This window comes from Oncorhynchus keta, chromosome 11 (assembly GCF_023373465.1).
Source record: "Oncorhynchus keta strain PuntledgeMale-10-30-2019 chromosome 11, Oket_V2, whole genome shotgun sequence".
In the NCBI taxonomy this organism is placed as follows: Eukaryota; Metazoa; Chordata; class Actinopteri; order Salmoniformes; family Salmonidae; genus Oncorhynchus; species Oncorhynchus keta.
Window position 1 is genome coordinate 18,278,211 of NC_068431.1, and position 12,150 is coordinate 18,290,360.

Genomic DNA, 12,150 nt, shown 5'->3' on the forward strand with positions numbered 1-12,150 from the left:
GTTTTTAAATCACTGATGAAGGATTTTGAGGCTGATTTTTGTCAGGCAGTTTTTCCAGTCACCAGGGTGACATTTCCCTTAGGTTCAGATCTAGGATTAGCTTCCCTTGCCCAATTCTAAATTTACACAAGAGGGGAAAATGACCCAATTTGACTCAAGATCAGTGTCTAGAGGAAAAGTCACCCTACACCAACTGGCATAGTCAGGCAATGACTGAGTGGATAGACACTCAGTCATTTGTGTGTCAGATTTCTTAATATTGGTATCCCTTATATAAGCACAAACTGCCATCTAGTGTTAGAATCAGTACATCAAATTTAGACATGCCAGAAATTTGCACAAGATGGTTCAAAGAAAATGGAGTTTATTGTATCTGGTATAATCTGATAAAATATGAAAATGATGAATCAATCCCAGATAATATTGGCAACAGCACTGAAAGGACACATTTTAGATTGACAAAATCACAACGGCTAAATCCCCATAAAAAGCCAAAACAAGTGCAAAGCAGCTTTTTTCCAAACAAGGAAATATCCACGTTGAACCTGGAAACCAAGATGCCTTTGCAGCCAAATGCAAATAGGAACTAAAAACGGATTGAGGAAAGACAGGTGTGAATCAGAAAACAATGGTCACAGTTTTCTTGGCAGACTGGAGATTAAAGTTCAAATTCAGCAGTGCAAATTGTATTTATTTTCAGAATCTAAAACCTTGGTTGCGCACAAATGGCACCCTATTCCCCATGTCGTACACTACCTTTGACAAGGAATTAGGGTGCCATTTGGGACTGAGGCAATACCTCTTACTCCATCTCTTAACCTCAACACCCACCTTGGAACCCCCTCAAACACTGTCGCAATTTTGCAATATCTTGCGCTTCTTTTCCTCTGTTTGCGATTTGAAAACATGTGCTCTGTAGAAGTGCAGTTCCTTGATGCTCTCCTGAATATCACCCAGTGCTCTAGAAAGGGAAAGACGATTATACAAGATGGCACTTTATAACTCATACACAATCTGTATAATCATTTTAAGCTGTTCTATTTTGGGTATATTCTCCATGACTTCTAACTCTACACACAGATGTATACATAGAGAATATTCAGTACCAGTCAAAAGTTGACACCTACACATTCAAAAAAAAAATATATATATATATATATATTTAAAAAAAAACTATTTTCTACATTGCATAATAATAGTGAAGACATCAAAACTATGAAATAGACATATGGAATCATGTAGTACCAAAAAGTGTTAAAAATGAAACATTTCATTTGTTTGACATTCTTCCAAGTAGCCACCCTTTGCCTTGATGTCTAGTTAAATAAAAGTTCAAACATTTTTAAAAGACAGCTTTGTACAATTGGCAGTCACCTGGAATGCATTTCAATTAACAGGTGTGCTTTGTTAAAAGTGAATTTGTGGAATTTCTTTCCTTCTTAATGCATTTGAGCCAATCAGTTGTGTTGTGAAAAGGTAGGGGGTGGTATACAGACAGCAGCCATATTTGGTAAAAGACCAAGTACATATTATAGCAAGAACAGCAAAAATGAACAGTCCATCATTACTTACAGACATGAAGGCTCAGTCAAAGCGGAACATTTCAAGAACTTTTAAAGTTTCTCCAAGTGCAGTCGTAAAAAAAATCAAGTGCTATGATGAAACTAGCTCTCATGAGGACTGCCACAGGAAAGGAAGACGCAGAGTTCATTAGAGTTACCAGCCTCAGAAATTGAAGCCAAAATAAATGCACCAGAGTTCAAGTAAGACACATTTCAGCATCAACTGTTCAGAGGAGACTGCGTGAATCAGGGCTTCAAGGTCGAATTGCTGCAAAGAAACCACTAATAAAAGGCCACCAATAATAAGACTGGTGGAAATCTGTTCTTTGGTCTGATGAGTCCAAATTTGAGATTTTTGGTTCCAACCGCCGTGTCTTTGTGAGACGCCGTGAATGAATGATCTCCGCATGTGTAGTTCCCACCGTGAAGCATGGAGGAAGAGGTGTGATGGTGCTTTGTTGGTGATTTATTTAGAATTCAAGGCACACAACCAGCATGGCTACCACAGCATTCTGCAGCGATACGCCATCCCATCTGGTTTGCACTTAGTGGGACAATCATTTGTTTTTCAACAGGACAATGAAACACACCACCTCCAGGCTGTGTAAGGGCTACTTGACTAAGGAGAGTGACTGAGTGCTGCATCAGTTGACCTGGCCTCCACAATCACCAGACCTCAACCAAATTGAGATGGTTTGGAATGAGTTGGACCGCAGAGTAAAGTAAAAGCAGCCAACAAGTGCTCAGCATATGTGGGAACGCCTTCAAGACGGTTGGAAAATAATTTCAGGTGAAGCTGGTTGAGAGAATGCAAAGAGTGTGCAAAGCTGTCATCAAGCCAAAGGGTGGCTAGAATGAAAAACTAAAATATATTTAGATTTGTTTAACACTTTTTTTATTATTACATGACTGTTTCATAGTTTTACAATGTAGAAAAACCCTTGAATGAGTAGGTGTCCAAACTTTAAGGCGAAGTCCTCCCAGATTGCAGTTCCTAGGGCTTCCACTAGATGTCAAGTCTTTAGAGTTTCAGGCTGGTTTTTAGAAAAATGAGCCAGAAATTGTAGTTTTTCTAGGTGGCTCCCATTTTGGCTGTAGTGTTTTCCAAGCGCGTGGAAGAGAGCGCGGCCTTTGGTATTTTTCTCCGGTAAAGACTATCGATTCTCCTTCTTAAATTTGATTGTTTATTTACATATTAGGGTACCTGAGGTTTGATTATAAACATTGTTTGACTTGTTTGGAAAAGTTCATTAGTAACGTTTGGGATTCATTTTGTATGCATTTTGATGAGGGAAACTGGGTGGATTATTGACTGAAGCGTGCCAGCTAAACTGAGTTTTTATGGATATAAAAGGACATTATCGAACAAAATTATGATTTGTGATGTAACTGGGACCTTTTGGAGTGCCAACAGAAGAAGATCAAAGGTAAGACATTTATTACATCGCTATTTCTGACTTTCGTGTCGCACCTGCCTGGTTGAAATATGTTTTTCATGCGTTTGTATGCGGGGGCGCTGTCCTCAGATAGTCACATGGTTTGCTTTCGCCGTAAAGCATTTTTGAAATCTGACACTGCGGCTGGATTAACAAGAAGTTAAGCTTTATCTTCATCTATTTTATGAAAGTTAAATATTTATAATACTGTAGTTTGAATTTTGCCGGATGTTGTCGAGGTGTCCCGCTAGCGGCACGCCTTTCCCAAAGAGGATATTATTAACAGACTTGCCTAGTTAAACGAAAATATAAATGTATATTTATATAAATTAGGACACCATTGCAAAATTATCAGTTTCTCTTGTTTTACTATTTATAGGTATGTGTTTGGGTAAAATGAAATGTTTTGTTTTATTCTATAAACTACTGACTACTAACCCTAATAAGTTCATATTCATTTTTAAACACAATAGTAATATTTGAACTTAGGAAGAAATCAATATTTGGTGGAAAGACCCTGACTTTCAATCACATCTTTCATCACACGTCTTGGCACGCTCTCCACTAGTCTTTCACATTGATGTTGGGTGACTTTATGCCACTCCTGGCGCATTTGTTTCATGGCTTGTGACCCATACATCTTCTTCTTGATCACATTCCAGATGTTTTTGGCATGGAGCATTGTCCCGCTGGAAAAAACAAACCTCAGAGTTGGGGAACATTGTCAGAGCAGAAGGAAGCAAGTTTTCTTCCAGGACAACCTTGTACGTGGCTTGATTCATTCATTTATTTGGAAGAAATCTTGTCAGTAGTTCATAGAATAAAACAAAAATATAAATTTTACACAAACACATACCTATAAATAGTCAAACCAGAGAAAATTTGAATTTTGCAACTCTGCCTAGAAGGCCAGTATCGCCTCTTCACTGTTGACGCTGGTGTTTTGCAGGTACTGTCATTTAGGTTACTCGTATGGAGTAACTACAATGTTGTTGATCCATCCGCAGTTTCTAATCATAGGCATTAGTCTGCAACCGTCTTAAAATCACAATTAGCCTCATGGTGATCAAGCCTCAATTTCCTTCCTCTCCATTAGGAAGGATGCCTGTATCTTTGTAGTGACTGGGTGTATTGATACACCATCCAAAGTGTAATAACTTCACCATTCAACTTGTTAAGCAAATGTTTACTCCTGAACTTATTTAGTCCTGCCATAACAAAGGGGTTGAATACTTACTAAGACATTTTAGCTTTTCATTTTTAATAAATAAAAAAGTCTAAAAGCATAATTCCATTGACATTATGGGGTAGTGTGTGTAGGCCAGTGACAACACATCTCAATGTCATCCATTTTCAATTCAGGCTGTAAGACAACAAAATATGAAAAAAGTCCAGGGGTGTGAATACTTTCCTGAAGGCACTGTATTTAAGGGTATTTTATAAATGTATTGACAGTTCTGGAAGAAAAAGAGCGGGATACAGGCAGGTGGGAAAAACAATGGAAAGGGTGGGCTTGGGAATCGAACCTCAGTCCCCATTTGGGAGATTCATACAACAGTAACACTTCTATGCATCAATATCTACTTGATCCAATGCTCTTACTGGACTGTTCACTTTGCGTATAACATGGCACAGCTCATAGACATCTGTCAAAGGCCAGACATTTCTAACATGACCATGGTACTTTGAGCTTGACTCTTAAAACACTTCTGTCAGACTTGCCTGTGAGACGCTTTCTTCTGTGGTGCGAGCTTGTATTCTTCTGGAAACCACCGTCTTGAGTAGCGGGACACATACACAAATTAAACTCTGCTCCTTCTCAGAAATGACATCACATAACAGCAATATTTGTCTGTTTGAAGACACTGTTGTTTCATACATTTATGAAGTAAGGCATTGAATAGGTAATTTGCCTTTAGAAGTTGCTAAGCAGAAGAGAATCTGCTAAATTAACAAAATGCATGAATACCACAGTTCACATCTAGGCATGTGAAAATTGATAAATAGCCATTAAAGGAGTAGTTCACTATTTTACAACTTGATGTTAGATGGTTTCTCACCCTGAAAGTAGTCTATGGGCTGGGAGAAACTGTAGTTCATGGTTCAGCTCTCTTTAAACAGCCATTACAAACTTCAGCTAACTTAATGCCTGTTCTCTATCCATCTGAGTTGACTGAGCCAGAGACACATTGGACTGACCACTCTCTCTGAAGACATACTGACTGACTTGGGTAAACAGGTGAAGTACCTATGCCTTATCGACACACACACACACACACACACACACCTGCAGAGCTCCTTGATTGTGCTCACGTCGATGATCCTGTAGTGGAGATGGTGCATGAACTGGGGCATGTACTTGTCCAGGAACTTCTTGTCCGCATGCACAGAGTTCCCTGCAGGGAAAAAGAAAGCATCAGTCATTCAATTTTGGATGTGCCGAAAGTGCTACAATGCTTCCTCAGCAAGAAAAACGTATATTTTCCACTCAGTGGCATAGGAGGACCTGTGCATGGCAAAGGATAAGTTCAATTTTGCAAAGTGACAAAATAAAATGGTAACCGTGTTAAAAACATTCTAAACAAGGTGGTACCAAAAACACCTAGCCTTGTCCTAGAACTGTTTGTGCTCCTGCCAACTCCATTGCTTATTGTCAAGTCAAACATGTTTGAGTGACAAAGAGTCTGCATGATAACCCAAACAGATCTGGCACCCAGGGAAACTCCCCGTTTCACTGTTTTCAGAGTGTTTTCTACTGAATACGGCCCAGGTGTGACAGTGTTTTAATGACGGTATTCTCTACGTTTATAGTCCAGTGAAGAAAGAGGGCCACTCACCTGCAAGGGGACAGTGGCCAGGTGGGGTGTGCTGTCTGATGAAAGAGAGGAACTCGTACTCGGCCTGCTGCAGCGAGATCTTACTGTCCCTCACTGCCTGTGTCAACCCAGACTGGGAAACAGAATGCACACTATTAAAACCAAAAAATGTGTTTTTTTCTGAATCTGAAAAAGTGGAATAGGCATTGCGGTGCTCATTATTTTTCAGCTTCAGACCAATGCCTATTCTCATTTTTTTATGGTTTTTACACCGGAAGGTGATTATGCAACATTATTATAGAACATTATAAAATAGCTTAACACATGCTCTCCTTGTGAACCCTACAAAGTTGTGCATTTTATTTATTATTGATAAGATCCCAGCTCATAATCCTACTGATCATTGCTCAAAGCAAATTTAGAGCAAGGAAACAAAGACTGAAGCAAATATTTACTAGGCAATTTAATACACCATGTAGCTGGCTAGATTACAGCGTAAAATATGGATGAGCTGTTCTCAATGGAAGGTTCTGAAATATTCTCTTGCTTGAGTCAGAGCTGAGCCGTATCCACAAAGCGTCTAAGAGTAGACAACTGGTCATAAGTGCTGAGCATAGTGACAACATAATCTAGACCAGGGCTTAAAATTAACACCTGCGGGTAGATTTTGACATTGGTGGGTAAAATGTCAATTTCACCAGCCACATCGGTGGGTGTCAGGGTTCCACATGCATTTCTGAATAAAAGTAGTCAAGTATGATTAAATGTATAGTAAAATAAATGCTGCAGCAGCTGTTCAAAAAGGTATTTCTGCCGTTTTGTTTCATAGCTGGTAAATGAATCGCACAAAGTCAAATAACTACGAATCCTGTAGCCTATTCCAACTTGCGCTGCAACACTGCCTGGCTGGGGGCTGTGCGCACATGAAGAGCTGAGTGAAATAATCATTTTTAGAAGCACTGCGCACAGGCATGAAATTGGTTTAATTTACTTGAAACAAAGTTCTACTGTGAGACTCTGTCCTTGTGTTTCTTGGCTATTTACATTGTTTTGTTCACAAGCTAGGTTGTTTTTCTATGTTTGCGCATCAACCAAGCCATGATGTTGAAGGAATTGTCCGTGGAGCTCCGAGACAGGATTGTGTTGAGGATAGATCTGGGGAAGGGTAACAAAAAAATGTCTGCAGCATTGAAGGCCCCCAAGAACACGGTGGCCTCCATCATTCTTAAAATGGAAGCAGTTTGGAACCACCAAGGCTCTTCCGAGCTGGCCGCCCAGCCAAACTGAGCAATCGGGGGAGAAAGGCATTGGTCCGGGAACTGACCAAGAACCTGATAGTCAATCTGCCTTTGCAGCACTCCACTAAATCAGGCCTTTATGGTAGAGTGGCCAGACGGAAGCCACTCCTCAGTAAAAAAAGGCACATGACAGCCCGCTTAGTTTGCCACACGGCACCTAAAGTCTCTCAGACCATGAGAAACAAGATTCTCTGGTCTGTTGAAACCAAGATTTTAACTCTTTGGTCTGAATGACAAGCGTCACTTCTGGAGGAATCATGGCACCACCCCTACGGTGAAGCATGGTGGTGGTAGTATCATGCTGTGGGGATGTTTTTCAGCAGTAGGTACTGGGAGACTAGTCAGGATCGAGGGAAAGATGAACAAAGCAAAGTACAGGGAGATCCTTGCTCCAGAGCACTCGGGACCTTAGACTGGGACAACGGTTCACCTTCCAACAGGACAACGACACTAAGCACATAGCCAGGACAACACAGGAGTGATGTCAGGACATGTCTGAATGTGCTTGAGTGGCCCAGCCAGAGGCCGCACTCAAACATCTCTGGATAAAAGTCAAGGGGCCTGCATACTTTACGAATGCACTGTATATACGCATTCGGAATTAATTCAGACTCCTTTTTCAAATTGATTAAATAAAATGTATTACTCATCTACACACAATACAGGTATTATGGTTGTTGACACTAAGATAATGTCACTAAGTAAAGACTTATGGAACATCATTTATTACAGTTGAAGTCTGAAGTTTACATACACCTTAGACAACTACATTTAAACTCGGTTTTTCACAATTCCCTGTCTTAGGTCAGTTAGGATCACCACTTTATTTTAATAACGTGAAGTAGTAGTAGTAGAGAGAATTATTTATTTCAGCTTTCATTACATTCCCAGTGGGTCAGAAGTTTACATACACTCAATTAGTATTTGGTAGCATTGCCTTTAAATTGTTTAACTTGGGTCAAATGTTTTGGGTAGACTTCCACAAGCTTCCCACAATGAGTTGGGTGAATTTTGGCCCATTCCTCCTGACAGGGCTGGTGTAACTGAGTCAGGTTTGTAGTCCTCCTTGCTTGCACATGCTTTTTCAGTTCTGCCCACAAATTTTCTATGGGATTGAGGTCAGGGCCACTCTAATACCTTGACTGTTGTTCCTTAAGCTATTTTGCCATAACTTTGGAAGTATGCTTGGGGTCATTGTCCATTTGGACCAAGCTTTAACTTCTTGACTGATGTCTTGAGATGTTGCTTCAACATATCCACAAATTGTGTCTGCCTCATGATGCCATCTATTTTGTGAAGTGCACCAGTCCCACCTGCAGCAAAGCACCCCCACAACATGATGCTGCCACCACTGTGCTTCACGGTTGGGAAGGTGTTCTTCAGCTTGCACGCCTCCCCGGTTTTCCTCCAAACATAACGATGGTCATTATGGCCAAACAGTTCTATTTTTGTTTCATCAGACCAGAGGACAATTCTCCAAAAAGTACTATCTTTGTCCCCATGTGCAGTTGCAAACCGTAGTCTGGCTTTTTTAATGGCGGTTTTGGAACAGTGGCTTCTTCCTTGCTGAGCGGCCTTTCAGGTTGTGTCGATATAGGACTCTTTTTTTTACTGTGGATATAGATACTTTGTACCTGTTTCCTCCAGCATCTTCACAAGGTCCTTTGCTGCTGTTCTGGGATTGATTTGCACTTTTCGCACCAAAGTAAGTTCATCTCTAGGAGACAGAACACGGACGTGGTACCTTCAGGCGTTTGGAAATTGCTCCCAAGGATGAACCAGACTTGTGGAGGTCTACAATTTTCTTTGAGGTCTTGGATGATGTTATTTAGATTTTCCCATAATGTCAAGCAAAGAGGCACCGAGTTTGAAGGTAGGCCTTGAAATACAGCCACATGTACACCTCCAATTGCTGTCAATTAGCCTATCAGAAGCTTCTAAAGCCAAGACAACATTTTCTGGAATTTTCCAAGCGGTTGAAAGGCACAGTCAACTTAGTGTATGTAAACTTCTGACCCACTGGAATTGTGATACAGTGAATTATAAGTGAAATAATCTGTCTGTAAACAATTGTTGGAAAAATTACTTGTGTCATGCACAAAGTAGATGTCCTAACCGACTTGCCAAAACTATAGTTTGTTAACAAGACATTTGTGGAGTGGTTAAAAAACGAGTTAATGATTCAAACCTAAGTGTATGTAAACTTCCAACTTCAACTGTATGTTCAATATGAATGTATTAACTATTCAGCTTGCTTGGTTTATGTATTGAGTAATTAAACTGATTACTTTTGAATTAGGAGACTTATCTGTGCTGGTGCAGCATCTTGTTCATTAAGCAAAACGCATCTGACCATTTTAGTCTGTCTGAGACAACTTGCAATGTGGTGGCATAGGCAGTCCTAATTCTCCATCTTTCTCCATTCACTTGCAAACTTTCTAACATGGATTTTTACAGTGGTGCTAATTTCTTCCAGCCAACATTTACACCAATGCTATGCTTTGAAATCCATGACAAGGGAGTGTCAACGTTCACATTTCAGGAAAAGGGTAGAGGATCGGGACCTAGACAAAGTTCCACAAGTTATGCTTACATTGCCATGATGTTCTTTACACCAGTTGTCCATCCCATCCAGCAGTTCATCGGTTGTGTTGATTATCAAATTGGGACCCTGTCAACATAACTTTCACGTCATGCTTCACGTAATGTACAGAGGAATTAAATGCAACCAATTGAATGACAGTCTAGCATCCCAAATGGCACCCTATTCCCTGTGTAGTGCACTACTTTTGACCACGGCCCTTAAGGCTCTGGTCAAACATAGACCACTAAGTAGGCAATAGGAATTTGGGTGGCAGGCAGAACGCGAATTACCTCAGCTAAAACATTTAATTCTGAATCTGTTATGAGGCACGCCATCTCAATGATCTGGTCCTTCTCTATGTCCAGTCCTGTCATCTGAAAAAAGAATGTACACAATAATATGCATAAAGACAACATTCCCATTCAAAATGCTATGCTATAGTAAACAACTACATCACCGAAAATGCACCATCATTCTGCTCTGGCCTTTTCTTGCTTTGCAAGAGATTCATGAGACGTTTAAAATTAAAAAGCTAACGTAAACATTCAAACGAGGTTACAAAGAAAACTAATGGAACTGTAGCCACTGTGTTGACTTCAAAATCGGGGGTGTGAACTAGGTTTCTATTCAAGCGTTGATCGACATATGGCTCTGTAGTATTGGAGAAAAGTTTTAAAAAACGGACCCTCCGTTACGTCATAACGTACAGCACGCATAAAGCAACCTTTTCTGTCTTACAATCTCTCTCCACCAGGTGTAGCACTTCTCCCATCCTTTAAAAACAAGAAATTGACAGCGATAAGGTGATAAGTTGGACAGAACGAGTGAAAAAAAGTAGTTTTTCTCACTATCACGCATTAGTTTCGCTTCCCCACCCGCCAATTTTGTAAAGACCCGACGGGGCTCATTGCCTGCTTGAATTATACAGAAACGGGCAGCGTTTAGGTTATGTCATTTATCTTGTTGTAAAGGGGATAAATTGTGCTTTACAGTGGTATTGAAATTACAGTTGATCTGGAATACGTTTTTGGGGCGCTAAAATAAGGTAAATTGTACGGAGCAAGGAGATGTACAAAAGTGAGTGAGTTTACGTGAGTTAAGATACTAACGTTAATCATGACACTTAAAATGGCACGTATGTTTAGCTAGTTAGATACAGTACAGCATTTGAATCTCAGCCTTCGAAAACCATTACATTACACTGACAAAATAATGACTAGGTTGACAGCTCACTGCAGTGGGAGTGATGGATTAGTGGCAAAGCGCATGTATAACAGATTTAGTAATTTGCTAGTTAATAAAAGACAACTAACTATGACGTCTGCAAAAATTATTATATGAGAGAAGCAAAAATTATTATATGAGAGAAGCAGACATTTGACGTAGACTAGCTAAAAAGCTAACACCATTGTATTAATTTTAACACTAGCTATCCATAGCTGGCTGGCTAGCTATCAAAAGTTGTTAGCCGAAAATTACCTCATTACAGTTGTCAATGTCAGGCCAAGTTCTATCTGAACAGCTAGCTAACGTTAGTATGCTTTTGTTTAGCTAACTTAGCTATAGCCTACCTAACAGCTGTTAGCTAACTACCAGTAATGAACAAACCCGTTGCAACTGCGAGCTTCTAGCTCGCAAGGCACGTTAACGTTACCTCCAAGTCTACCCACACCATCCTCTGCCTCATGCCAGGGTCTGACCGCGAAGATGACATTTTCTTGCGGTGTGTGGAGATATTATGTACAAAAATATTCAGCCCGATCCGTCTTGGCGCTAGGCCTTTCCTCTGCTCAGAAATAGCGCAGTTCAGACTTCTGCTTGACTGCACAAATAAATGTCGACTTGCTGAAAACCTTTGACTGCTGCTTGGGCGAAGAGTAGGAAAATTCGCAAACTTGCAAAGAAGTTTCGAGCTGAAAGACCACGCCGATGCTCGAGTGCACAAGAACGCCGGCATCCTGGATCAACATCCGATCAAAACTGTCGTTAAACTGTCGTAAAACCATTGCGTCAGCAACATCTCACGCGTGTATGGAATGTTGTTGCCAAGCATTCCTACTTAGATGTAGAAAGTATTTTCATGTCCAGCAACTGCACCGATTTAAATAAGCAAATAATCGGGTATTTACAAGGCATAGCATTAACTATTGTTTGTACTGAATGGTTGTATATCGAAGCAATGGCATGGTTTGAGAGAGGTGGGTGCTGCTCGACGTGTTGTGTAGAACTTGTAATAAACGGCCATCTTATCAGCGTCTTATTGTGCCCCAGATTGTGACATTACACTCCCTTTCTCCCACTACCCACAACTCCCATTCAAAATGAAAGAACATGACAATATTGTGCAAGAAAAACAAGTAATTACAAGCAATCAATATGCACAAGGGGAAATAGTTTGTAACAAGAGGGAACACTACATGTGAAATAAATGTATATTGTTGTGTTATGTATGTT

The 12,150-nt window shown here is 40.3% G+C and overlaps 1 protein-coding gene across 2 annotated transcripts; it reads right to left on the bottom strand.

The window, feature by feature from the left end:
* Positions 1–347: 347 nt before the first annotated feature.
* Positions 348–11,887, bottom strand: smfn (small fragment nuclease). Of its 2 annotated transcripts, XM_035779770.2 has the most exons (8): positions 11,351–11,887; positions 9,987–10,070; positions 9,706–9,783; positions 5,836–5,947; positions 5,286–5,394; positions 4,721–4,774; positions 832–961; positions 348–586 (listed from the first exon to the last, which is right to left on the bottom strand). In XM_035779770.2, exons 1-7 carry the CDS (start codon positions 11,651–11,653, stop codon positions 844–846), a joined length of 858 nt encoding a protein of 285 aa, XP_035635663.1. In that variant the 5' UTR covers positions 11,654–11,887; the 3' UTR covers positions 348–586; positions 832–843. The 2 variants fall into 2 exon arrangements, with proteins under 2 accessions (XP_035635663.1, XP_052385631.1); XM_052529671.1 differs by having other exon boundaries at positions 348–961; positions 11,351–11,885.
* Between the last annotated feature and the right edge of the window lie 263 nt (positions 11,888–12,150).

Excerpts from the sequence above, each read along its gene's own strand:
- smfn (XM_035779770.2), bottom strand. The coding sequence starts at position 11,653 with ATGCCGGCGTTCTTGTGCACTCGAGCATCGGCGTGGTCTTTCAGCTCG. Across the intron at positions 10,071-11,350 it reads TGGTGTGGGTAGACTTGGAG|ATGACAGGACTGGACATAGA; the intron begins GTAACGTTAACG and ends TTCTTTTTTCAG. Across the intron at positions 962-4,720 it reads CAGAAGAAAGCGTCTCACAG|AGCACTGGGTGATATTCAGG; the intron begins GCAAGTCTGACA and ends TTCCCTTTCTAG.